The sequence below is a fragment of the Cydia amplana genome, chromosome 9, assembly GCF_948474715.1.
Source record: "Cydia amplana chromosome 9, ilCydAmpl1.1, whole genome shotgun sequence".
Classification (NCBI taxonomy): Eukaryota; Metazoa; Arthropoda; class Insecta; order Lepidoptera; family Tortricidae; genus Cydia; species Cydia amplana.
In genome coordinates, this window is record NC_086077.1 from 841151 (window position 1) to 867751 (window position 26601).

At 38.2% G+C, this 26601-nt stretch overlaps 1 protein-coding gene across 1 annotated transcript in view; it reads left to right on the forward strand.

The window, feature by feature from the left end:
- Nucleotides 1-2118: 2118 nt before the first annotated feature.
- Nucleotides 2119-26601, forward strand: part of LOC134650927 (suppressor of cytokine signaling 2-like) — a 52105-nt gene continuing 27622 nt past the window's right edge. Inside the window, exon 1 of the mRNA XM_063505882.1 lies at nucleotides 2119-2568. Within this exon, the coding sequence (XP_063361952.1) occupies nucleotides 2550-2568 (19 nt within the window). The 5' untranslated portion in view covers nucleotides 2119-2549. The remainder of the gene's footprint in view (nucleotides 2569-26601) is intronic.

A 26601-nucleotide genomic window follows, 5' to 3' on the forward strand; every position in this document is an offset into this window, starting at 1 on the left:
GAAACGACCGCATATACGCGCAGAAAAATGCGCTAGTCTGCAATCTGAAACCGCCCTAACTACGTTTTCGATTTAAATCATCAGTGTTCGACAATAATTCATAACAATAAGTTGTTAATTATGCATTATGCACAATGTCCCAATAAGTAGAAGCTTACTAATGGAAGAGGAGACTAAGAATTGGGTGTTTTATTTATAAATTAGGTACATACATATTCTAAGATTCTAAGTTATTCAATGCCGCTTGTGCAATGTGCGCCCACCAGTACATGGAGCGAGAAACAGTCTGAACTGTCTCCCGCGTTCGCGGAACCCGCGCCGGCGCACGCACGCGGCGTTCGCGGAACACGAGATTACACCCTTATCGATCGTTGCCCATTGTTGCATACACTGGGTGAATTAACTATTTCTTGTCACTCGTTGCCATGGCTACGTTCCCCTGGGTCACTCTTAAAAACCTGATTTTTCGGCATTTAATAAACAAGCTTTTTTGTGAAACTTATTTATAATTTACCCTTTCCATTGAGGGTCGTCTACCAAGCGCGTCAGAAGAAGGTGGTGGACAATGTCTTCTAACAAACTATGCTATTATTGTCTCTTGGCTGACCGGACAGAATAACAACAAGAAATAGTTGATCCACCCACGTACAGCTGTTAACTGATAATTCATAGACCTTATTGTAAACGCATAAGGTTCACCGATGATCAGTTAAGGCCCCGTAGTTTCGTGTTCTTCTCTCACTCTCCGTAAGTTATCTCCCTACCGTCAATTTATAATCATACGAGTGTTTACAATTTTACGGTGACATAGGGTAACTGTTAATGGTTATTGGCCAGTCTATAGTAATTGGCCACTCGATAGGAATTGGCCACTCCTAAGAATAAGTTTTGTATTGGCTTGTTTCTTTCTAATTTGTTATTAGGAGTGGCCACTTACTATCAAGTGGCCAATAACTATATAATAGTAGTCACCCTATATGCGTTACTACATACCTACTTAGGCTACTTACGCAACTATAATATACTTAAATTCTTAAAATTCTGGGTAGGTAATCGAAATTCGATATTAGGTAGACATTTTACGCAGGTTTCATAATATAAATTTTCTATAATAGACTAATAGATACGTGCGTGCGTGATGCGTGCAAATAGATAATAAATTAGAAAATTTCACGTGTAAATTGTACAGTCAAGTGTTAAAATATGGGTGCACTCATCATACTCAAAAATATGTCCCATAGCTCTTATGTCAGCGAATTAAGAACTATGGGACATACCTATTTTTTTAGAGTAAGTTGTATGCACCCATATTTTTACACTTGACTGTACCTATAGAGGTATCCTATCTAGATAATAGTTTGCAAGTTTCGCTGGAAAGGAATTACAATGGCTTTGGCAACTGTCAAAGGTTTGTATAGATGGCGCCAGGAGCGGTTTTACCTGTCTCTAGTTTAGTTGTATGAAGGCAATATGGTTTAGTGCCGTAGCCTGTCTAGATGGACAAAAGAAAAAAAAATCTATGACTAAAGGGCTAATGGTATCCAGCCATAAAAAAAAAGCAAGAATTTGACACTACTCGTAGGACTCCGGTCCAGATAACCTAAGCTGGCGCCATCTGTCAAATTTGAAACGACACTATCATTACTAGATCTGAGCATCTGGCACCTGTTCATTGGTTACCAATGCCATCGCTGCCAGCGCATCGTCTACACTTATAATCCCACACAAAGCCTTTGCCTTTACAGCAAAGAATTTCGAGGCCCACCCACCCACACAAATAGACCAAAAGTGAATGAACTTTCCCATGCTCGCGGGAGATATGATTGATAGAACTTAAAACCATAAACACATTGTTGCTTCGGAAAGAGGTCAACACACCTACAATTTGATGTATACTAGCTATATACCTACAGCAAGAACCTTCAAATAAATTACAGTGACAATGCCGATTCCAGTAACTGCCGCGCTATCTAATTCTTAGAACCTAAACATGGCAGGCGAGCTGCATTATATTTGGCTTTTGACCTTCGAGTTGTTCGGTCACATATTGACAAGGGTAGCTAGCTTAACAGCTGTTTCGAGGTTGAATCGAAGTAGTTCTCAGTTACCATGTGGAATTTTAATTAGGGGTTATTCTTTTTAAAACGTAAATCGTGCGTCCTTTTCTCGCGCGTGCGCGGTCGTTCAGACCACGCTTTGCGTTTCGTTTCGTTCAGTCTGCTTTTGAACACGGTAGAGGGACGTCATTGCCGCGAGGCGTTTCGCCTCCGAACTTTCACCTCTCGTGATATCTGTATCTGTGATAAATGCTACCTACATACAGTGAAATTGAACGTATGCCGCGTTCTCAGAACCGTTTTCTGTGACGGAACGCGCTTCCCGCAAATTAATTTCTCCGTTGGACTTGTTTCTACGAAACTGCTTATAGAGTTTACCGAGAAAACGGCCGCGAAGTGGATTTGAGGAAATATCTGTAATTACAAGTGTTCCGTGTAGTGGTGTCATTTTCAACGTTTAAGTTGGATCCCAACCAACAGCGAACACCTCAAATGGTGGTTAAAATACCAGGTAATTTTACTAATTTTCTAAATTTAGTTGACTAACTTCCCAATTTTATTTTAGTATTTTCAAATTATGTTTATCGTATAAATAAGTGGCGCCACACCATATCAACTCAACCGAGGTCAAATTAATAAATGTGATGCTTTTCCGAGCGTAAACAACGCGTGACGCCGCTTGCGCTCTTTATGTCCAACTAATTATAAATTGCGATGCGAATGCCATTACGTCATACATAAACACGATTAACATATGTTGACGCCTTGAATGATAACACACAGCGTATCGTTATCAAAGTTGTATTTATCTGGGAACGGGTTTAGCGGAATTGAACTTTAATGAGGTAATAATTGGGACTAGTTTAGTTTGGTGGCATGTTTTGGGAGACCGTTATCATTTAAAGCGTGTTTTCAAAATCAAAATAACGTATTAATGTTGGTCCTTCGTAAATTTTTTTTAATACCAGTAGGTAAATAAAATAAGTCACATATGACTTTGTGTCATGATTTTTCATTATGCACGTCGTAGAATTGCATAGAGTCAGACCGAGATAATTCTGCAACGATTTTGATAACACACGCAGTGCAAGTGGTGCGTGTGCTATTAAAATCGTTGCAGTCTTACCTCGGTCTATCTCTAATTGTATTTTGGTCAATTTTCTGTATTATTGAATAGGAAAAAACACCCAAGTATACACATTTTCCAGTATGAATATACATATACTGTCTTAACTGTTATAGATAATCTATTTATAAAATCTATACAGAACGCGCCATGAATTTGGATGAGCGCGTAGTAGAAATATTTCCTGTTGTAAATAAGTTATTTGCATATGCATGGATAACCGGAATTGAGCGGTTTTAGCTGATAGCCATCATGAACCTATAATATTACGGACAGAATTTCGCTTACAACACAACTGTGATTCCAACATCCACCAGTTTCATAGTATTTACGCGTGACACACACACATTGACAGCCCACATCCACCAGTTTGCCGTCAGACGAATCGAAACGTCATTGAAGTAAACATGTCGAAGAAAAATATAAAATATGCCGGCATGCGTAGTTAAATCCTGCTAGAATTGTACCGATCGAAAGAAAAAAAGTCACGGAATAACTTTTCATACTTAAGTTTATCAATTAGTACGTAAAATCACGATAATTTGTTGTTTATAAATTATCAAACTGCAAAACAGGAGTGTGACCAGTAACATGAATAGGGTAATTTCCCGAAAGTAGGGTAATTGATACCCTTCTTATTAAATCATTATGTATTAAGAGATCATTTAGGTAAATGGTTAAATTATTGATTGTGCATTTCAAACTAGGTCGGTATGGTAATTTCCCGATACTAAGGAGATTAGACGCTTACATGCATGTTTGATAGTTAACGTTTGTTTGTTATGTATTATAATTTTTTTGTTGAAAACCAGATATGTTTCAAGTTAAATGTATAAATTAAAAAAACATGACGAACTGATTTCATTACGATGCTAAGTATCATTAATCATTAGGTATTGAAAATAATGTTTGCACAAAGTAATTGTGCAATATTGCGAATTTCAAGACCTATAAAATCAGATACGTACACACCTTTTTTATTGTCTAACGTAAAACTGTCCCAATTTTTTTATTTGAAAGCAAGAACGATATTAAAAATAATTGTTTCACCATTAGGGGAGAATTTGTGTTACATGGTAACACTCGTCTACACGCACACATTCAAACCGTCCGCCATTGCAGTGTCACAGTTTGTCTTAGGTGACAGTCCGTCCGTAATATTCTAGGTCCATGATAGCCATAGTATAAGCCTCCTCCACACTTGGTGTGCGAATGAATGAAGCTATACGTCGTTTTTTTTTAGCATTAGAAATAAGGTAAACAATCAAGATGTGTCTTTTAATTGAAAAACACATTTTAAAAAATAAGTTACGGTAAATATGTAACAATTATGAATCTAATACGATCTTTTATAGTCTTCTGCCTTCATAAGTAATAGTTAATAGTTATTGATTTTTAAAAAGTGTTTTTTAATTAAAAGACATATCAAAATCGCTTACCTTCTTTCAAGTTATTTCTAATGCTTAAAAAAACGAACTATACGAACCGCGAATGCGAAGCGAATAGGCATTAAGGTAGGTAGGTACCTATTTCGTTAATTAGCAAAGTAATATTCTTGTCGAAGTTTCGGTTTCGGTTAGACACTTTTCTCCCTGAGATAGAAAAAGGGTAACTGATATAAAAGTTATTGGCCACTACATAGTAATTGGCCACTCCTAACAAATCAGAAAGAAACAAGCCATAGAAATCTTACTTATATTGTTAAGAGTGGCCAATTACTATGAAGTGGCCAATAACTAGGTAACATAGCAGTCACTCTAGCTCGTGATTCTGAGTAGAAATAACATAAAAGTTCCCAAATCTGAGAAAATGTGTAGTTTACTATTTTAAATATGACATCTACTTAATGCAAACAAAAATCGCCGGATTTTCGGCGTTTTTTTTCGGAAAATCCGATAATCCATTACGAGATTGCTCTTTCATTCAAACTTATTTTTTTAACAATTCAGTTGAGCCAACTTGAAAAGCACAACGCGCTTGATTCAGATTCCGCAATTATTGCCGATTCCAAATATGGATTGAAGTTTTTTTTTAATTTATTTTTATTGGGTTATGTTAATTATAGATGGTCAAGCAGATCTTGCCAGTAGCAAAAGGCGGCAAATTTGAAAAATGTAGGCGCGAAGGGATATCGTCCCATAGAAAATTTGAATTTCGCTCCTTTTTCTACTGACAAGATTTGCTTGACCATCTATATTTGCTTTATCTTTTCAATGCTTATTTTTCACTAAATTACTAATAGTAGAGGTTACTAACAGGCACGTTACTACTACTAGACAGACACACTTTCCTATTTATATAATATTAGTATTATTAAGGATTATTTTCATTCACAATAACTACTAGTCATTATGTATTTATCATTATTATCTGTTATTTGCGTACCGATACATTGCTCGTACATTGTATAAAGTTATACCATTCTTGGAAACAATAAAACAGCCCATTTATAATTTACCTAGTCGTACAACGAAACACAACTAATTTGCCGCGGCGGATTGCACACAATTCATATGTCGATAATAATGAAAACAAATTCTAGGAATGCACGTGAAAAGAAGCATTTTTATGAAAGTTTATTTTATACACAGTATTTTTTCAACGTTTAGCTACGAGTATAGTAGGTACCCATAATAGTACAGTCAAGTGTAAAAATATGGGTGCATATAACTTACTCAAAACTAGTCCAGAACAGTAAATCAAACCTAAATGCACTGGCTAACTCCAACAAAGTCATACTTAGATGGGTACCAGGTAGGGCTTCCAAATACCTGACTTCTCACAATACCGGTATTAATACCGAAAATGTCTTCATCAATACCGGAATCCCGGGATCCCGGTATTGGATATGAATCGCTTAAAAATATATCGTTTTATTAAAAAGAGGTCTTAGAAAGGCTCACTGCAATACCAGATATGCCCTAAAAGCTATTACAACAATAAACAATCAATGCCGCCATCTGCAATAATTTTATTTCACACTCCAGGTTGGCAATAATTTTATCCAATTTGTTGACTTCACCTCACCAGTCACATTTGTAGTCCAACTTAACCAACCAGACAAATTTTTTCAAATTTCCGTCAAAATTGGTTTGCCATTATTACAGTTATCCTTGCTCTTTCGTTTTATTTTTTAATAAAATTATAAGAACTAATTATGTTAATATTAATGTCACTATCATCATATTCATCACTCACATAACTTCAGGATTCATCCACCACCAACCACCAAATATTTATCTGACGCATTAGGCAACGATCTTGTTTCAATAATAAAATGCGGGCTAGAGACCAGTTAGAGTTAGACCAAGTAAAGTCTGCAACGATTTTGATAGCATACGCAGTACGCAGTGCAAGTGTTCTTTGTACGTCATAATTTCATAGAAGTTTGACGTTTAATATAACACTTGCACTGCGCGTGCTATCAAAATCGTTGCAGACTTTTCTTGGTCTAACTCTAGATGCGTCTGACGTTTATTAAGCTTTTTGATACAGCCGAATATAATGGATTTAAAGGGTTTTGACTGCGCATTTCCTTCATTTTTTTAAATACCGGGATCCCGGTATTGCCTTTAAAAATGCCGGTATTGAAAAGTGCGTTTAAAACGACGGGATCCCGGGATCCCGAAATACCGGTATCCCGGTATTGGAAGCCCTAGTACCAGGGCACTCCGACATTCACGGAAACGAAGAAGCGGATGAACTTGCTAGGAAGGGCGTCTAGAAGGGTCTACCAAGCGTGTCAGAAGAAGGTGGTGTACAATGTCTTCTAACAAACTATGCTACTATATTGTCTCTTGGCTGACCGGATAGAATAACAACAAGAAATAGTTAATCCACCATAGTACATAAGTACAACAGATCAGATATGATATGACAGATCGGTCCGACAAATTGGGGATGTCGAACTCTCTCTCTCTCTCTCTCTTGGAATAAAGCTAAGAAGCAAATGTTTAGAATGATAACATTTTATAAAACTTTGCTCTAAGGCCAGAGCACAACCGCTGCGTGTGCGTAGACGTGCACGTGCGCTAAAATGTTGGAGCCGTGCACGCACACGTCACGCAAGCGGTGTGCCGCCGACACGTCACGTCGCGTGCGTCCAGTCCGCGGCCTTAACGCATGCTGTGTGTGTCAGCCTAAATCCAGCTACAAAGGAATTTCCACAGCAGTAAGCAGTTCAGAAACAAATGAACGCTGTGTTGTCACAACACAAACATGACACTTGGTTGAACTAACTGTAACATTGAATATCAATAGACTATCCGTGGACCTTACACCTTACGGCTTTGTAATAAAGTGCACCTACGATTGTACGAAATATCATTGGGGAAAAAAATTCCGCAGACACATAAAAAGTGTGCCAGAGGGCCTACCGCGGATAACTAAAATCGAAATTTCCTTATCTTCCTCTCTATCGCTCGAAATGTCGAATTGGCAAGAGATTTTTTTTACTACGCACTCTGGCGGCTCCAATTCGTATTAGTTACTTTAGTCGTTTATATTTCAAGTATGAAATCCTTAAGAAAGGACTTCAGGGCTTCGCAGATGCAATTCCGCTTCGCTAGTCGCTACATGCTAAAGTAAAGTGTCTTACGATTCCTTTTTCAGGGAACGTCCGAATGACAATTCCAAGCCGGGGTCACAGCCAAGATGCCAATCGATTGCGCTACGACACTACTCCATATTAGTGCGATAGAGAGGCAGATAGTGTTTCGCTGTCGTAGCGCAAGCGCTTGTCACCTTGTTTAAGCACCCTGCACTACGACGGTAGCGGCACTAAGAAGTCTTGGCGCGCATCTAATTGCCCATTGTTATAGTATTGTTACCAGCGCGTTATTGTTTAACTATAATGGCCAGTTCTACGAACCATTTACCCCAATCCTTTTTCGTAGTGGAACTAATTACATATTGTGTTTACTTCGATTCCGCGTGTTTTATTTTTCGATTGCTGGAGGGTCACGTTTTTCGTACGTACAGTCACCTGCAATAATATACACAACGAAAGTCGCAAAAATATCTGACACGATCTTAGTTGTAGAGCCGTAAGAGCGGGTTCACAAATTTTTGGGGCCTTCGAAAAGTAACATCTTATTGGGTATTTGACTATATTTAAAATAAATTATTTAATATTTATAAGCACCAGAAGAGTAATGGAATAACGTAGGCAGCAGTTATTTTTAGACACAATTTCAATTTTAAAACCCGTATAAAACTATAAAGAGTAGGTAATTTAGTTAGTTAGTAAGTTAGTTAGGTTAGATTTAAGAACTTAGTTAAGAATTAGCTTTAGGTTTTTTTCTGGTTGGGGACTGAAAATCAGTGGTCTCGCTGAGTCTCATCCATTTTACTGCACAAATATTTGTAAATTCTACCTGTTTTTTTCAATGTACTTGCAATTCGTTGTGTTTTTTTGTGTCGGTAAATAAATATCTTTTTATTTTTTAATTTGATTCTGACGTCACGTGCTAGTATCACTGTCTGTCTGTCTGTCTGTATGTTTAGATCTTTAAAAATACGCAACGGATTTTGATGCGGTTTTTTTTAATAGATAGAGTGATTCAAGAGGAAGGTTTTTGTATAATTAGTTAACGCGTGCAAAGCCGGGGCGGGTCGCTAGTAGTAATATAAGAGGAAGCGGTGTTCGTAGGGGAAAATGCGCGAGAGTTCGTCTAATTTGTAAAAACCCTGGCACGCGTCCATCTCCGAGGTTTTCCCATTACGACATAGAATGTCTAGAGACGTAACGAATTCTTCCTGTACGGCTAACACCAGTTTGACATCCATAGTAAAAAATCGTTTTGACATTTCGAAAAAAGAAACTGATTTGACTAGTAGTCAAATACCCTATTGCAGGTGAATGTACCTATATCAGATGGCAGTCGCTATCGTAAAAACTAGTAAATCGTAAGTCTGTAATTTTTTCGAAGTGGATTGTAGGAACTGTGTTATTAATGTGTTTACTTCTGTTCCACTACGTTACTAATCTTAATTTATTTTGTTGTGACACCCAATATGCGGCGATGCTTTATATTATAGTATATGACATACGCGTATTAAAATTATTAAAAACAACACGTTTGAGATTTTAGTAATAAATATAAATTACAATCACCTGCATTAATATTTTACACAACGAAGGCCGCTAAAATATATGACACGATCTTATTTGTAGAGCCAAAGAGCGTGTCACATATTTTTGCGGCCTCTAAAGAGTAACATAATATATTGCAGGTGACTGTACTAACAAGCATTGGTACCTATCTTAGCGGTAAGTCCTACAGTACAACTTTTAAACCGAAGGCGAAGGTCGCTAATTCGAACCGAGTTTCATGGAACGTTTTTACAAACAAAATACGTTTGATGTTTACCAATAGCTTTTCGGCGAAAACTTCGCAAGGAAACCGGACTAAACCCAATAAGACTTAGTTTCTCCTCAGGATTGGGAGGTCAGATGGCTGTCGCTGTCGTAAAAACTAGTGCCTGTGCCATGCTTAGGAAAATGTTGTCGAGTAGACCACATGCCAGCCGCGGCAAAATGTCGGAATAGCTATTAAGCCCTAAGCATGACCCGACATGCCGTTGGCCAGTTTATTAGCCCAAACAAACATACAAACAGCAACACTCTTAAACTGTCCATCGGTGAACCTTATGCCTTTTGTAATAAGGCTTACGAACTGTCAGTTAAAAGTGTGGGTACCTGCAATAATATGTTACACAACGAAGGCTGCAAAAATATCTGACACGATCTTATTTATAGAGCCATAAGAGCGTGTCACATATTTTTGCGGCCTTCGAAGAGTGACATATTATTACAGGTGACTGTACACGCGACCAATCTTTCATGGAAACTGTGACTGTCACTGTCACCCTTCTTAAAACTGTAAAAACAAGTCAATAGTCAATAAATGAAAACAAAGCAAACGATTACCGAGAAGGCAATAATACTCGGAACTATTATCGCATTCTACGAAGGGGCATCGTACTTTATTTTTTGTTCGATTGTGACATTGCCAACGTTGTGATATCGCGAAATTATCCCTTAATGATCCTAGGGGCTATTCATAAATTACGTCATTTCAAATTGGGGGGAGGTAGGTCCATAGTAAACTCCAAATGTGCTAAGAATTGTTAAAGTAGGTATATTATTGGTTTATACAGTTTTCACCAATTTTTTTTTCTAGTGTAAAAATTCACGTCCCAATAACCCCGATGTAATGCTCATTATGCGTGTAGGTATCACTAACGCAAAGACATGACTGACGTAAGTATTCTATATTCTAAAGTGCACTAGTGTCATTCTTTGGAACTTTCTGACTATGTAAACAAAAGTCACTAGTAAATTCATCATTCAGACACAATTTCAATATGGCGGTTTGTTTACACAAGTTAGCAAGTTCCATAGAATGACACTTTATCTAAAACTTCTGCACAATTTCCGGATCCTGTACCTACGTCAGGAATGACGGAATCTCGGATCTTACTTTCCGTGGGAGGGCCATTAGGGCATTCCTGGACCGTAGCGTAAACTGATGCGATCTTTGAGCGACGGCGCGGCGCCGGGCCTCAATGAACTACCAAGCCGTTCAGTCAGAGTTATCTGTCGGGATTTAGCCTTTCACTAGCGACCCGCCCCGGCTTCGCACAGGGTTAACATATTAAACCTACACTGCACCTATATTCGTCAAGAATCACTATATCTTCGGTGAAAACCGTATGAAAATCCGTTTATCGCGAACATACATACACACAAACAGACAGACGCGGCGAGGGACTTTGTTTTATAAGTGTGTCTGGTGGTCAAATATCGTGGGTTTGGGTTCTAACCTCGGTCGGGCCGTAGAGTAGAAAAAAAATGTCCTCGAAAACAAAAAGTCAAAGGATGAGATGAGGATCAATATAAACAGTCCAATTTAATTTTGTTATATCCGAATGATGTCATTTAGTATTATAGCGCGTCTTGCTAAGGCACACCAATACCACCAATACATGAGTGCTCTTCACTGTCCCAGTACTCGTATGTCATCTTTAAACTTGGTCATTGTACAGGTGGCAGCAGCCATCTATTGGGCATTAGCGTGTCGAGCACTAGGGCGTTTACCTTATGGTTTTATTTTAACTTGAATTAGCGAGGCAATATTCTGAGTGCTACATAAAATCGCAATAACCATTCCAATTCGACGTAAAGAGTTAGCGCAAACTTCTCGGAAACGCGCATCGCAAAGGAACGCTTCAAATCCATACGTAACTGTACCTACATACTTTACTGTGTTCTTCAAGTCGAGCGCCCTTGTATTAACATCGCTTGTAAAACATTCGCCTCCGAAAAACCAGTATAAGTGTATTCTTATATTTCTCATACTTCCTACACAAGCAAGCTAATGCTTGCTAACTATGCGTTTGGAATATAGCCCAGCGATTCCCGGAAAGAAGTCCAGCCGTTCGATTTTTAAAATAGAACGTTCCATTCTACGTTCAATTCGGATTCCCGATATGCGCTTATTTTGAGGTTATGTAACCGTCACTATTTTTATCTGAGAGTGAAAGTGGATGGAACAAGTTTCATGTAATAAAACTGTTTCGCGAAACTTAGAAAGTCTCGATTTCTGTTTCGTAAGCAACGCAATAAAGTTAATTTTAAATTTTCCGAGTACTGGTTAAAGCTTTAAGGTTGGCAATGCTTCTGGGGATTTTACGTGTTGTTTATTATTTTCGTAACAGCCGCAGCGTCAAAACGTCTATCGGTTGGATCTGAACGCGTGAGGTTTTAATTAACTGTCCATACATAATTCATAAGACGCGTCGGACGCGTGTATGTGTGACGTCAGTCCGAAGCCCACACACAAAGATAGCAAAACATTGTAACAGTCACAACATCGGTGACCTAATCCCTCATAGTTTAATAACATTTTATACCTCTCGCGTCTAATGATGTGATGGTCCCTATGACAGTTCCTGTTCCGTTAAGTCTCTTTAAATATAACTGTATAAATAGGTATTATGTTTTTCCGTAGGGTGACTGCCGTAGTTGTTGGTCACTACATAGTAAATTGGCCACTCCTAACAAATCAGAACGAAAAAAGCCAAAAGAAGTCTTATTCTTAAGAGTGGCCAATTACTATAAAGTGGCCAATAACTAGTAGTCACGCTATTTTTATTACCTACTTTAATGTTACCTACATTTTTTAAATATATCTTCTGTTGCTTCGGTTGCCTAATCCTATTTTATCAAAAATATTCAAAATGAATTCCCGGAACCACTTTCGCGTTGCGAATAACGTTGTGATATATTCTGCCACTTATTAGTTATTAGTGTTATTACTAACGTAACAGCAACACTCTTAACTGTCCATCGGTGGACCTTATGCCTTAAACTGTCAGTTAATAGTGTGGGGATGGTAACTATTGTTACTCTTTGCGGGCTCGTATTTTCTTACTAGGCATATGACATCTGTCAAATGTCAAATAACTGATGATGATGAGTTAATATAATACTGGTTCTCCCAAGAATTCGACTAACGACTGTCAGTCTCTAAGCATTTGCAACGTTACCTGTCCAGTTCTAACTCTAACGAACTGATTGAAATACTGCCTCGTACTCGACACGCTAAATCCAACCCTAATAAGTACTGCTTAGAGTTCATAATCGAACGGACTAGCGTATTTTAATTTGCTGATTCTGCGAACGCTTTTTGAAGCATTTCAAAAAGTGTTGAAAATGAAAATACTCTCAGAGCCCGTACCATGAGTTACTGACTAGTGTCAAAACTGACATTTGCGCTATCGAGAACGTAATTTTCTTTCTCGAAGGCGTTTATATGTCAGTGCCAAACTTGATGGTAGCCGGCTAGGCAGGGTAGGGCCGGCTGACGTTGCAGTTGGCGTGCAGTTCCCATACAATTTGCAGTCGGGTTGCAGTCCGTCTGTGTCGGCCCTTTAAGTAATGAATGTCACATTTTTCGAGGTTGAGCAGACACTCGGCGCGTAATCCATTAAATTCTTTATCTTTCTGGTACCTACCTTGTTGTACATTTTGCTGCATTTGTCACCCTCTTTTCACTCTCTCGTCTCATCTACTCAAAGGTTAACTGGAAGAGATCCCTCAAAGGGATAAGTTCGAATTTGTACTCTTACAATTAATTTGTTATTTTTAATATGTCTTTTTGTACAATAAAGAGTTACTAAGCTATTACTAATTAAAGGCCCTCAGCCCTAGTAGCACGGTCGCATTTTTATCGTTTATTACCATGCCTGTCACGTTCTAAGAAGTATGTAAGTGCGAAAGTGACGGGCATAGTGATAGTGGGTAAAAATGGAACCGTGCTGAGCCCGCTGGTCAGGTTACGCTGGATATCTAAATTCGAACCTTACCCACAAGAAACTGCAAGATCGAAGTAATCCATTGAAATTTAAACAAACCTCTTTTCCGGGAAATTGTCTTTTTGCTGGAGGCCCTATCCGGTCCCACCCGATCCGAGGTACTTATAGTAGCGTCCGTGAGAGCATGGAAATAAAAGTGTAGATGCATTAAGGTAGGGACAAACAGGGGACCTACCGCGAAAACCGAAATTCGCAAATTGCGGTGATCTTTCTCTTTTATTCTAATGAAAGCGTACTTAGAGTAACAGAGAAAAATACCCTCAATTTGAGAACTTAGATTTTCGCGGTTATAGCCCAGTTCCGACAAACGAAACGTGAAAGCGATACGACAAAGAACGTCCGCGGGGTCAAAAGGCGATGCCAAAATTCCCCGAACAATACGCACTTACAAATTCGAGACAATGAAATAAAAAATGAAGTCATAATTCTCATAACAACCCTGGAAGGCTTCCACGGATTAATTACGAGTTCCGAGTAGGCCGGTGGCGGGCCGCGGCCGAGGCCGTTCCCCGTATTATACTCGAGTCGAAAAAGGAGCAAAAACGGTTCTGGGAACGGAGTACCTGGGCTGGGCCGAGATGCGCGCGCGCCGAACGACCAGACTACATCAAAATTGATCGGGATTTCTAATATGATGAATTGAAGAATATTATATATAATATATTCTAAATGACAATAAAAGTAAATCATTTTAACCTCGTATTGACCCAGTGCAAATTTTGTACTTTTGAATTCGCAACTTTTTTTATACAGTGTAATGTAAACTCTATATAGCGACACTCAAGTGACCGGACACTTTTTGATGTTATAGAGTTTTCGTTAAATAGAGATAAACCAAGTAGAGGCAAAATATGTCGACGTTATAGGGAGTGAAACGTTATATCGAGTGCATGATGTTATATAGAGTTTACACTGTATTTTTTTGCCTAGCTCCACATCCACCATTCCACTAGCCCGGGGTTAACAGGTTAAACCTGGAGTTACCATGGTTACCAGTACAATTTGACACTGCGTTAACGGTGTTAAGGTTTTGTAACCCGTGCGAAACCGGGGCGGGTGGCTAGTTTAATACAAAGTCTTAAAACTATAAACACTTATTTAACTACGGGTACCACTCGGAAATCGTAAAGAAAATGCAGTTTCCTAATTAATTTTGAACTTTCGTTTAATTTAATATTTTAACGAAATCCAGGTTTAAATTCGCTCCTTGAAATGGGCAGACATTTTGAGCTTAATTAAACTTCATAGTTCATTGTCGCGGCGCGGCGCCGGAGTTTAAAGTTATTACTTCCGAGTCTTACTATAGCAGGGAGTAGTAAATTAATCGAGAGTGGTAACCTGTGGTTAACCTCTATACAATGTCGCCTACCTTGTTATTGTTATAGGTGGTGTTATTTACTCGGCTTGCTAAGATTCGGCAAAAAATCCGGTTTAGTTCAAATACTAGTAGTTCTAGTAGCAGTTAACAAAACAGAATGACAAGCAAGAACCCTCTATATCTCCCAGTACGGGTGATCGCCGCGGGAGTATTAGACTAAAACCCTTCGTTGAAGCAGAAGTACACAAAAATAATGAAATATAAAATTATTAGATAAGGCACACGATGGAGGAGGCCTGTGTCCACAAATGGACATCTCAATAAATATTTCAGAACTAAATAAATACAATACCTCATTAATTAATTATTAAACTACTTATAAAATTAAATTATAAAAATGCATGTAACAATCGAAATTCAGTACTTATATTTATAGCTGTATAAATATTATGAATACTAAATTTATTTAGAGAAAAAAAAACCATGGCATGTTTTGTAAGTTAAATATGTATAATATTTATTGAAATAAATGGCTCTACTCTACTACTAGTAGCAGTTCTACACCAACAGTGAAATGAAAAATATATCATACTTATAGCGCCATCAATGACCTACAACAATGATTGCATGTGCTCGCGGTGCATTATAGAGGTTGTAAGTCTTCTATATTCTAGCCTCTGCACCGGAAGTGAATTTACCGTTGTACTTTTGTATGACTTCCGGCAACTGCCGAACGAAGCCTATTTGAATATCAATTTAAACTTAGCCTAGTTGTGAGTTGTGACTGTCTGCCCACAGGTTCGAATCACAATAAGAAAAAAAAAAAAAAAAGGAAGGGTCCACGCCACTTAAGTACAAGCGTGTTTTAAGCGAGAAAGCGTATTTAAGGCCACTACTTACCTACTTAGTAATTGGCCACTCATAACAATAATACTTCTCTATTGGTTTGTTTCTTTCTGATTTCTTAGGAGTGGCCAATTACTATGTAGTGGTCATAGCAGTCACTCTAGTAGGTATAAATCGTGAAAAAAGTAAATCCTATTTATTTTTATTTATTTATTTATTGTTCTGAACACATATGGTCATACCTACTTAAAGTAAGTATATAACTTACAAAAATATATAAAAACAGACCTGGAGGTTCATATTTAATGTAAACATGTAATCATCAATTAGATACAAAAGCGTTTTTGCGAAGAGGAAATAAGTAAAACTTAACTAATTCAATTGATAATTTAATTTATCAACAACAGCCTTTTAAACCTATGTAAACAAGTTGCAGGGACCACTGGGACACAGTACAAGATTCATACATTCTTAATGTACTGTGACTGGGACCAGCCTAAAATGGCGTGTTACGTAGGAACTAGGAAGTCGTATTAAAATCGTATTTAGCTAGTTTCACTGTACGTATTTGAAACGAAAATAGGTACGCTAAAAGGTCTCTCCATCTGCACACATCATGTTGCCTCGAGCTCGAGAGAGCCAATGGCGTTAGTTTTCAGCCACTTTTCAGCGTTAATCTGATTTGAAAGAACTGGAATAAAGTTAGAATCACTATTTATATGTTATTTATCTGTTTTGTTTGTGTCGTAGCAAAATCGCCCGCGCTCTCAAATGTGTGGGAGACTATCTTTAAGTTTGTTTATTTGAAAGCGCCTACGTATTGTTAGTTTCATAGAAATATAATAAGTACCCACCATTTTCAGGGTTCCGTACTAGTTGCAAACAGAATACTACAGCGACTTAAACATAAACACATAAATATATAAAGTCACTTCCCGCCGCACTACGCAACGGATTATGATGCGTTTTTTTTAAATAGACCTAGAGTGATTCAAGGTGAATATTTATGTATAATTTGTTTGTTAACCCGTGCGAAGCCGGAGCGGGTCGCTAGTATACCTAGTTAATACATAAAGACGAAGATCTCAATACATTTTCATTTAGTACCTATGTATTATGCATTTCAGTCTATACCTAAAATAAATGCATTTTTTCCCTAGTAATAAGACTCGAAGAATGGGTATGGTACCTTTTATACCTAATAGACGTACATTTCTATTTGTAGTATTTCTACCCTTGTTAGCGCTCTTTGACGCAGGATCTATTCAGTGGTTCCTACCTGGGGGTAATTACCCCCGTGGGGGCAGTGGCGAAACTAGGGGGGTGCTGGGGGGGGGGGGGGGCACGTGCCCCGGGCGCCGTCCAAGGGGGGGGGCGCCAAAATGGGCAAAAGACCTCCCATAGAAAATGGACCTGCCAAAATGTAGGAAACAGTCAAATTTGTTTTTCGCGACTTAGGTGTTGGTTTAGCCACCCTGTATACAGGGTGGTCCAAACCTTGACGTCAATAAAAATTTTTTTGAATCCTTCGTCGTTGGTTATCAGAATATACCCCATGTATGTTAGCCGATTTTTCGTAGTTTTCGAGTTTAAATTTTAACTTTTGTTAAGAAATTCCGGGGTAAAGCTTTGCGTTGCTTTTATGCCTTCTAATAATTGTTCGTGGTATCTATTTGCACTGATAACATGAAATAGCGATGGGGAAGTGACCCCATAAAATAATAGTAGAAATAACAAAAGAGGATTTTTGTAATGAATTACTAATTTGGAAGCTTTCCACCTCAGTTCCTTTGACCGGCGACTCTGACAAATTATGACTATAAGTATCACTTTTTTGACCTTTAAAAAAAACGTAGGGTCTAAAATAACCAAAAGTCCTTGAAATCGCTTGTATTTTTTATTTATTTAGGTAAGGGCAACATGCTTGAATGTAAAAGTTTGTCTTTTTTTCCCAACTCAGCCAAGTGAGGATGCTGTTTTTTTAGCAACTGCGCCGTTTGTGAAGGATTATATTACAAAAAGAAATATTCAGAAAAGTTCAATAGTTTTTTTTAATAAATAATTGCTTCACCCCGGAATTTCTCAACAAAAGTTAAAAGTAATAAAAATAAAAATCATAATTCGAAAACTACGAAAAGTCGCCTAACATACATATTCTGATAGCCCACAGCGTGAGGAATCTAAAAAAATTTTTAGGACGGCAAGGTTTGGACCAACCTGTACCTATAACACATGCCGTGCTAACATCGCTCGTTCTGTGATACTAGAATGCCGTGAAATACCTGTGTCAGGTATTGAGAACATTCTATCCAGAGTTTCGGTGTGGGATCGGGAGAATTTAGTCCAATTCAATCCCACCAAGGCTCAATTTTGCGCGTTTACCGCTAAGAAAACCTCATTTTTCAAGGCACAACCCTTCCCATGTCAGGGAGTATTGGGAGCCTCGGTGTTGACATCTCAATCAGTGACGTCCAATAATTTCGTAGCCACCTTGCTGGGTAGGCTGCGCTGCGTTCGTATCTAAAAAACTCGGTGTGCTCAATAAAGGGAGGCGATACTTTACTCTGGGGCAGACAGATCCATAGGCGTACCCACGGTGGGGCAAGGTGGGGCAGTTGTCCCACCCTGGTCTCTGACCATAAGCTAAGAATCTCTGTTTCTACCGTACCCTGTTACAACGTCCCCAGCCTCCCCTACTTCTGCCCCACCCGTTAAAAAATGCTGCGTACGACCATGGACAGATCACATATAATGCATGAGTACTGCTGTCACCTTTGGGCAGGAGCACCTAGATGCCACCTTGGTCCCTTCAAATCTGTCCAAAGGCGCACTATGAATAGTCTACGATCCAAAACTTACAAGCGATATTGAATCTTCAAGTCTAAGGAGATCTCCAAAAAAGAAGTGTATAAGTTTTAAAATGGTCGGCAACGCGCATGTAACGCCCCTGGAGTGTAGACGTCCATAGGATGCGGTGACCGCTTACCATCAGGTGAGTCGTAAGCTTGTTAACCACCGATGGACTAAAAAAACACTCAATTGTCTAAATCAAAAATAAACTTTAATAAGTAAAAAGTAACCCTTTCGTTAGTTCATTTCGTTTGGGGGGGGGGGGCGCAAATTTGGTGCCTGCCCCGGGCGCCACATCCTCTAGCTACGCCACTGCGTGGGGGTAAAACTGGTATTTTACGGGGGTAATAAGCTAACCTAATATAACAATACAACAAACGTAGGTACACGTTTTATTTTTACCATTGGGAGGAGGGGTAAAATCAGGTTCCCTAGTTAGTCATAGGGGTGACCGGACTGAAAAGGTTAGGAACCACTGATCTAATTTCGTTAGTCCGGGAGATAATGGCTGTAACGAGGCTGCCTGACTTTGTGCTTTGTGCACAGCTCTTGAGTCTCTTGACCCCGTGCAAGGGTTTTATTTATCGAACGAGCGAGCGAGCGAAGCGAAGCGAAGTTCTTACATACAACTTTGAACACGCGGCTGGCTAGCGGCACGTCCCGGCATTTCGATGTTTTTAAGCTGAACTGTCAGAAGATAGTTTGATACACAATAACTTAAGTAAATTTGTTCTAATTTAAATGAAATTGGGTAAACGTGTAGTCGAGGGCATTATATTTTAGTCATTAAATTATGAGCAGGCTCGATTAGGGCTTCCAATACCGGGATCCCGGTATTTCGGGATCCCGGGATCCCGCCTTTTTAAACGCATTTTTCAATACCGGTATTTTTAAAGGCAATACCGGGATCCCGGTATTTTAAAAAATGAGGGAAATGCGCAGTATAAACCCTTTAAATCCATTATATTCGGCTGTATCAAAAAGCTTACTAAACGTCAGACGCATCTAAAGTTAGACCAAGAAAAGTCTGCAACGATTTTGATAGCACGCGCAGTGCAAGTGTTATTTTAAACGTCAAAGTTCTATGAAATTATGACGTACAAATAACACTTGCACTGCGTACTGCGTATGCTATCAAAATCGTTGCAGACTTTACTTGGTCTAACTCTAACTGGTCTCTAGCCCTCATCTTATTATTGAAACAAGATCGTTGTCTATGCGTCAGATAAATATTTGGTGGTTGGTGGTCTTGGAGGATACAACTAAACGGAGTAGCCATTAACAGGCTTTCCCCTCTGTCGAAAATAGGCGGCCAACGGTCATACACAATGTATGGACTGACGTTTATCTGACATGGCTATTTTTACGTTACGCATACATTTGACGTTCCCCTCCCCGCAAAAATCGGCAGACTGTTTTGTACAGAAAATTACAGACATGGCGTCTCCGTTTGATTATATCCTCCAAGTTGGTGGTGGATGAATCCTGAAGTTATGTGGGTGATGTATATGATGGTAGTGACATTAACATTACATAATTAGTTCTTATAATTTTATCAAAAAATAAAACGAAAGAGCAAGGATAATTGTAATAATGGCAAACCAATTTTATTGTGACGCAAATTTGAAAAAATGTTGTCTGGTTGGTTAAGTTGGACTACAAATGAGACTGGTGAGGTGAAGTCAACAAATTGGATATAATTATTGCCAACCTGGAGTGTGAAATAAAATTATTGCAATGGCGGCATTGATTGTTTATTATTATTAAACAAATAATAATAATAATCTTTATTTCCAAAAATACAAATTACAGAGTGTGGCGGGGTCTCCGCACTAGGCTTCGCCTGTGTCGCGGTGTACCAGGAATACATTTTAACCAACAGAATGATAGTTACTTTACTAACATAAAGTCCAGCTTTTGGCAAAATAAATACCTATTATTGTAATAGCTTTTAGGACATATCTGGTATTCCAGTGAGCCTTTCTAATTCCCCTTTTTAATAAAACTATATATTTTTAAGCGATTCATATCCAATACCGGGATCCCGGGATCCCGGTATTGATGAAGACAGTTTCGGTATTAATACCGGTATTGTGAGAAGTCCGGTATTTGGAAGCCCTAGGCTCGATCAAGGGGTTATTGAGCTAGAAGAGCTTAGAAGGCCAAAAAGCTGTTTGTGAGGTGTTTTGCTATTCCGGTCATTTTATTTGCAAGAAAGTATGGTCGAGTTTGGTATCAAATGAAAGTGCTCGGCTTACACTTTTATACTATCGTTTTAAAATTTACCATTTTGAAATAATTAGCAAGATAAAAATAAAATAAACATAATATAGGTATTTGACATTTGACAGGAAACATTTCGGCTTACCACAGATACAGTATCAGTTAAGGGCTCCACAGACCTTGCAATAAATCGTACGCGGTTTTCAATCCTTTGACGACTGCATTCAATTGATATTTTTGGCGAACCGCGAGTTCTCAGTTCGGGGCGAACTACTAGTTTTAAAGATCTAAGCATACATAGGGACAGACAGACAGCGGAAGCGACTTTGTTTTATACTATGTATACTCGTAATCTCGTATATAGTGATAAAGACTTTGAAAGCTCTTTGCACCGCTCTTGTTAAGCCAAACTTTGGATTCCTATTATTATGCGAAACTGTAGGAGTATAATACTTATAAGTACTTTCGAAGTGTTCACGTTGTTCTCAGTAAAGTCTGATATTGTATTAACTAATGATAAGGTAAAGTTTGAAGGTATAAGACTAGTTAAGGTCTTGTACCCCTAGTGTATTAGTGTAGTTCAGGGGCCCGTTTCTCAAAAGCTTGTAACTTGTAATACAATAAGCGGATGTCACTTTTTGACAGCTTTTGTTAGAAGGGACTTCCACTTTGTATTACAAGTTACAAGCTTTTGAGAAACAGGCCCCAGATGTGCAGTTTCCAAAAAGTTGAAAATAGTTATTTGTACAACAAGAGATCAAAGTTTGATATTTCTTCGAGTGCTTATTTTGAGTCCCGTGCAAGCGAAAGATTCTATAATAGATTCACGAGCGTAGCGAGTGAATCTAATTTAGAATCTTGAGCGTAGTAAGGGACTCATAAGCGCACGAGATGTAAATAACTTTGATCTCGTGTAGTACACAACATTTTTCACCTCAGCGCAGTGAGAACATACCTATTAGACAACTTGAAAAATGTAATCCTTCTTCATCACTTAATACCTGCACTCATGTTTTCTTAAGATATACAAACAATTAAGTTTAATTACCGCAATGGAACACAAAAACAAAACGTAATAATAAATTCCAGTAAAATAATATGGAAATAACAAACGTCAACTGACACTTCAATCGACAACTTTTTTTTTGTAAAATAAATCTTTGTAAGATACGGTCCGAATTGTGGATACGTACTATTTGTCAACTATGGTAGAAATTCTTAAAAGTAAAATAATTAATTTTGCGTGATGATATTCTGTGTATTTCTGTTTATTGTGATGGTGTTCTGTATATTTTTTGAGTTCATTATTTTAATTGTACAATAAAATACCTAAAATATAGTATTTTATCAGTTTTTATCAAATCTTAAACTTTATTTTTATTAGTTAATTATTAAGAATTCATACTCGTACGTGGTTTGGATTTGGAACGATGCGGTCTGAAGTTTTTCGGCGGTCTATTATAAACCCTGAATATACCGTTGAATGTCGTTTTAACTTTTTTTTTAGAGCTGAGCGTTTTTTTCCGTAAGTGTTTTTAAAAACACTTTCTTGTGCTGTAACGAAATAACAGTTTGTGGTAGGAACGACAAACTGTTTTTATAAAAACGATGACAAAGAGGCGGCGGCATACGATAACATAGTCGCTCATAACCACGCATAACGTACGCAACTATCGCAAAGCAAAATGCAGCTCTAAAACTGTTTTATTCGTTTTCCGATGAGCAGGGACAGTTATAGGTTATCGGCTAACGAAAGAGCGAGATAGAGATAAAAACGAAACGAAACGTATTGAGCTTTGTCAGGTAGACGCTAATCGCGCTTTTTAGCAGGCATTATATTCAAAAACTTCAATGTTCGTTAGATAAATAAGTGCTCTATTTTCTAAGCATTAGGGTTTAAATTAAGGAATCTTTTAATGCGTAAAATTTAAGCAAATAGCGAAATTGGCGCCAGTTGGACTACTTTAAAAATAATTCACGACGCTTAACAAACACTCGCTAGCATCACGAATTTAGGGGCCATTTTATGTGTGACCTATCGATTTATCTTTATAAAGTACTGAAGTTAGGGGTCAAGTTATATCAGACATTTGTGAGACGATGCAAATTAGGTTTTTTTGAAATGTGAATTGCAGATCGTTTTAGTTTTGGTTTCGCGACTTGGCGGGAATTCGTGACAATAACAAACTAATGTGATTGTATTTGTCGAGTGTCGAGTTAAGTTGATTGTATAATTTTGTTTTAAAAACTAGTACGTACGTTTCTAAATTCAATGCGATTTCGTTTCGTTTCGTTCGACACACACTGGGAATCCAGTTATTTTAGAAACTGTTTTTGAAAACAGTTACGTGATTTAAAGAAACGGTTACGTTTCGTTTCACGGAAAACTCGAAACGACCCAGCTCTATTTTTTTTGTCTGTTTCTTTTTGCTAACAGTGTGAAAGGGACAGAGATAATAGAACCCAAGTATTTCGAACTTGTATTAGACCCCGCATGTTGAAATGACATTTGACTATAAAGGTCACTTGAATGTCATTTTGTCTCACTCAGTGAGCAAAATCGCATTTTGCTCACTGTTTTTAAGAATCAAAGTACCCTTGTTCGAGCTGCTGAGGTGAAAAGAATATTTCACAGGTAACTAAGGAGACTTTCATTTTCAAAAAAAATATAGGTACAGAAATATGAGAGGTTTCCGAAGTTTTTTCAAGTGAATATGTATTTCGCGATTTTCAATTTGCGAGTTTCGGTTTTCGCGGTAGGCCCTCAAGTCAAGGCAGGAAAATTTTTCTCTTTGGGTCTCGGCGTTTTTGACTTTTCGTACAAATGTGAAGTGAAGACCACTACGAGTAGCTATCTAATAGCCTTTCCAAAGGTGACCGATAATCGCATGCGATTTTAAATACATACCTACATTGCGGCATTTGGTCGATCGATTGAATTCGTTGCTCTTACTTAGAATAGAATAGAATAGAAAAACGTTTATTGCAAAAACCATCTACATACAGCACCACACATATAAATTTAAGAAAGAAGATCTTATACACTAAACAGTTAAAACTATTAGTAGCTTAAACTAACATGCAATAATAATCGTAGTATTGTACTTAACGTCTGTAGACACCTTAATTAAAATTTCATACAAACCGCTCAAAACGTTCCAATTCATGATAAACACGAAACAATAACCAAACCGATTCCGAGAACATTTGATTAGATATATGGTACTAGGATAACTAGGATCCTATAGATGTGCGGCGCGTGCCTCCGTGAGGGACAAAAGTGACAAACATACGCAATGCGACTAGGGTTTGCACGACGGATCCGAAATGTATGGGAATATCCGCGGATCCGGATCCAGATCCGGATAATTTCATACATTTCGAATCCGGATTGCAAACCCTAAATGCGACACTATGATTGGTCGAGTTTATTTGTTGCCCACCATAATCCATACTAGGCGAGGAATAAAAAATGTGAGACTGTGACAAGGACAAACAATAATAACGCTTACGCTGCTACTCCTGCAAAGATACATAAGACCAGAGTATAATTAATATCTAGATAGGACACATAAGACTATCCCGTTCGGTCATTTCACCCCGCCCCATCACCCCACCCCTCATGCGCGATCCAGTTATAGCTGGTCAACCAAATCTTGTCAGTAAAAAAAGGCGCGAAATTCAAATTTTCTATAGGACGATATCCCTTCGCGCCTACATTTTTCAAATTTGCCGCCTTTTTCTACTGTCAAGATCTGGTTGACCAAGTATACTATAGTCTGGCTTGGCTTGACCATTTCCGTCAGTAGAAAAAAGCGGCAAATTAAAAAAAATGTAGGCGCGAAGGGTAATCGTGCCATACAAAATTTGAATTTCGCGCCTTTTGCTACTGACAAATGTGTTTGACCGGCTATAGATTGATGTAGAAGCCGCTCAAAACGTTCCAATTCACGTTAAACACGAAACAATAACCAAACCGATTCCGAGAACATTTGAGCCGCACGAAACTGGAATTTTTACACAATGTTTATCTTTCGCGAAACGGAACGTTTGAACGCCCGCTGTGTGCCACTCGCGGAGATTGTTCCCGGAATCGATAATAATAATGTAATTCGTTAACCGACTACGGCGAAAAATAGCGGGTTGCACGGACGGCTTCATTTGTGGAATTGTTACATTGTAACATAAGTAAGAAATAGGGCTTCAATTGTTCAGCCAGTTGTTGGGCCAGTCATGAAATCAATTTTACGGAAATGTGTTGAAATAGTAGATTGTTAACCAAGGGATGAGTCGTATAAGGTACTTAAAGCCCCCTATGTGCGTGAATCGCTTGCGAACCCGCGAATGCGAGTGTGGAGTCAAGTTCGCATCAGATCTGTGAAATTGACTGGCTCCACACTCGCGTTCGCGGGTTCGCAAGCGATTCGCGCACTAACTAGTGTGGAGGGGACTTTAGGTGCTGAGCTGAGGGGCTACCGCGAAAACCGAATTTAGCAAATTGCGGGCATTTTTCTCTGTCACTCTAATTACGCCTTCATTGGAGTAAAAAAGAAAAATCCCCGCAATTTACGAAATTCGGGTTTCGCGGTTGCCCCTCTGTTGTCACGTCAAAGTCGTCGCCGAGTAGTGTTAGCGGTTTTTAGACGGTCCCCTATCCCTATTTACCCCTCCAGGGGGCCGATTTTTGAATTTCGATCGCTCGATTTCGGCACACGAAAATCGGTGGAAAACGGCGAAATGCAGATTTTTTAAATACGAGCGATATAAATTGATAATCTACCACTCGTTTTCCATTCTATTAGTAGAATTTACAAGCCTAGTAGTGAAGATATTACTGAAAGAAATACACGAAATCGAGCGGTCGAATTTCAAAAATCGGTCCCCTGGGTGGCAACAATGGAAACGCGAACATCGCATACGCAGCGCTTGGCGGCGATGAACGCTTTGTCTCTCGACATCATTGAGAATTCATCATTCATCATTGAGATTTTAAGGATCATGACTGTTCCAGGTCTGTACATATTTGAAGTGGCAAAGGTAGTTCGAAAAACTCTTAATGAATTTAGAACGCGTGGTCCTAACTTCCGAAATGGAAATAATCTCCTCCCTAACCGGCACAGACTAAAAAAGTCTGAACAATGTGTGTGGTACATAGGGTAGGTGCGTCAGTTTTCGTCCAGCTCTAGTTTTCGTCCACTTGACGAAATTTTAATATAAACCTACATTGCTGCACAAATTTGGCCTTATTACAATCCTTAATGTCTAAACAATATATCTACCTACATAAAAATGATATTTCGCCAGTAGCAAATTAAAAATCAAATGTATTATTCGCTAATCTGACAAGTGGACGAAAACTAGAACATGGACGGAAACTAGCGCAATGACCTAGAATTTATAATCTTTTGCCAAATAATTTGAAGTCAGCAGAATTATCAGACAATATGTTTATTATATTAGAAAGCTAAAGGAATATTTAATAGATAAGGCGTTCTACTCATTTGATGAATTTATGAATCCAAACAATGTTATATGTGATTATTGAAATGAGATACTTATTATTGTTAATATAAAATTAAGATGTAAATATGTATAATAAAATTTACATGTAACTTACGTTATGAATAAAGAAATTGAAATTGAATTGAAATTGAAATGTTTTTTTGGCTAAAAGTAGATAGTATTTTTCATTATCGCAATACAATTTTGTAAAATATACATATTAGCGTATCTAGACTATTCTAGACGGACGGACTAACTCTGATTAAATTACCTATTACCTACTCTCTGAGAAGGCATTG